The sequence below is a fragment of the Mus pahari genome, chromosome 17, assembly GCF_900095145.1.
Source record: "Mus pahari chromosome 17, PAHARI_EIJ_v1.1, whole genome shotgun sequence".
In the NCBI taxonomy this organism is placed as follows: Eukaryota; Metazoa; Chordata; class Mammalia; order Rodentia; family Muridae; genus Mus; species Mus pahari.
In genome coordinates, this window is record NC_034606.1 from 66626586 (window position 1) to 66627852 (window position 1267).

At 46.1% G+C, this 1267-nt stretch overlaps 1 protein-coding gene across 1 annotated transcript in view; it reads left to right on the top strand.

The window, feature by feature from the left end:
- Eif4b (eukaryotic translation initiation factor 4B) overlaps positions 1 to 1267 on the top strand; it is an 11470-nt gene that overhangs the window by 2569 nt on the left and 7634 nt on the right. The window contains exons 3-4 of the mRNA XM_021216900.2: positions 1 to 74; positions 932 to 1258. The exon at positions 1 to 74 is cut by the window's left edge and continues 44 nt beyond it. Of these exons, the coding sequence (XP_021072559.1) occupies positions 1 to 74; positions 932 to 1258 (401 nt within the window). The remainder of the gene's footprint in view (positions 75 to 931; positions 1259 to 1267) is intronic.

Below are 1267 nucleotides of genomic sequence, written 5' to 3' on the forward strand. Positions count from 1 at the left end.
TGACAGACGGGACGATCGGTCATGGAGTTCCAGGGATGATTACTCGCGGGATGACTATAGGCGTGATGACAGAGGTGCTCATCTCTCTTCTTCGTGGAACAGAAAACTAGAAAGTTGGTTCTCGGGTGTAAAGGAGGTGGCAGAGCACAGTAGACCCTGGATGTGGATGGCAGCATGGAAACAGAATTTTCATCTTGGATGCTGCTCCATAGCCATCTTCAGTTAACATTTAATAAACATTAGGGAAGGAATAAACACAGTCTTCTGTTGCCCTATCAGTGAGGAAAATGAGAGTCCCAGCCAGTAATTACCTCTGATTTTATGAATGGTAAGATTAGTTTTCAGAGGTCAACTGAATATTATGCCCCCCTAGTTACCGAAACAAAGCACTGTCACAATCGGCTCTAACAGTGTTTAGAATAAACAGCAGCCACCTAGGCTAAGTATGGCGGCAGCATCTGAAAGTTAGCTTTTTCTACCTTTGATCAGGATAAAAAATGGTCTTGTTGGGTGACACTGCTTAATTAAATTTTAGGTCTATTTTGAAAGTGTTCTGATAATTTGGAAAGAGAAAGAAATTGGACTACTTAGAATTTCATACAAAAGTGTAAGAACTAGATGGAGCCTCCCTTGGCTGTGGAGGTAGTTTAGACTTTAATGTGCCTGCCATGCAGGTAGTGAGACTATATGGTCCAGGTCTCCAGTGCTGATGGCTGTGTTACCTGTGTCTATAATATACACACCTCTAAAATCTTCCATGTCATATTGCTACAAGGTTTTGGGGTTTTTTAGTTTTGTTTTGTTTTAACCTGTTGAAGATGTTCATCTTCAGACCAGATTCTTGAACAAGATTCCTAAGAGTTGAGTCTGGCTTTCAGCAGTCAACTCCTGATGCTTTGAAAACTGTCACTTAGAGTCTCATTTACCTTAGGTCCCCCCCAGAGACCCAGACTCAACCTCAAGCCTCGAAGTGCTCCTAAGGAGGATGACGCCTCCGCCAGCACCTCCCAGTCCAGCCGGGCGGCCTCCATCTTTGGAGGGGCGAAGCCTGTTGACACAGCTGCTAGGGAAAAAGAAGTAGAGGAACGGCTACAGAAGGAGCAGGAGAAGCTGCAGCGTCAGCTGGATGAGCCAAAACTAGACCGCCGGCCCCGGGAGAGACACCCAAGCTGGCGAAGTGAAGAAACTCAGGAAAGAGAACGGTCGAGGACAGGAAGTGAGTCATCGCAGACTGGGGCCTCGGCCACATCTGGCAGAAGTAAGTCAG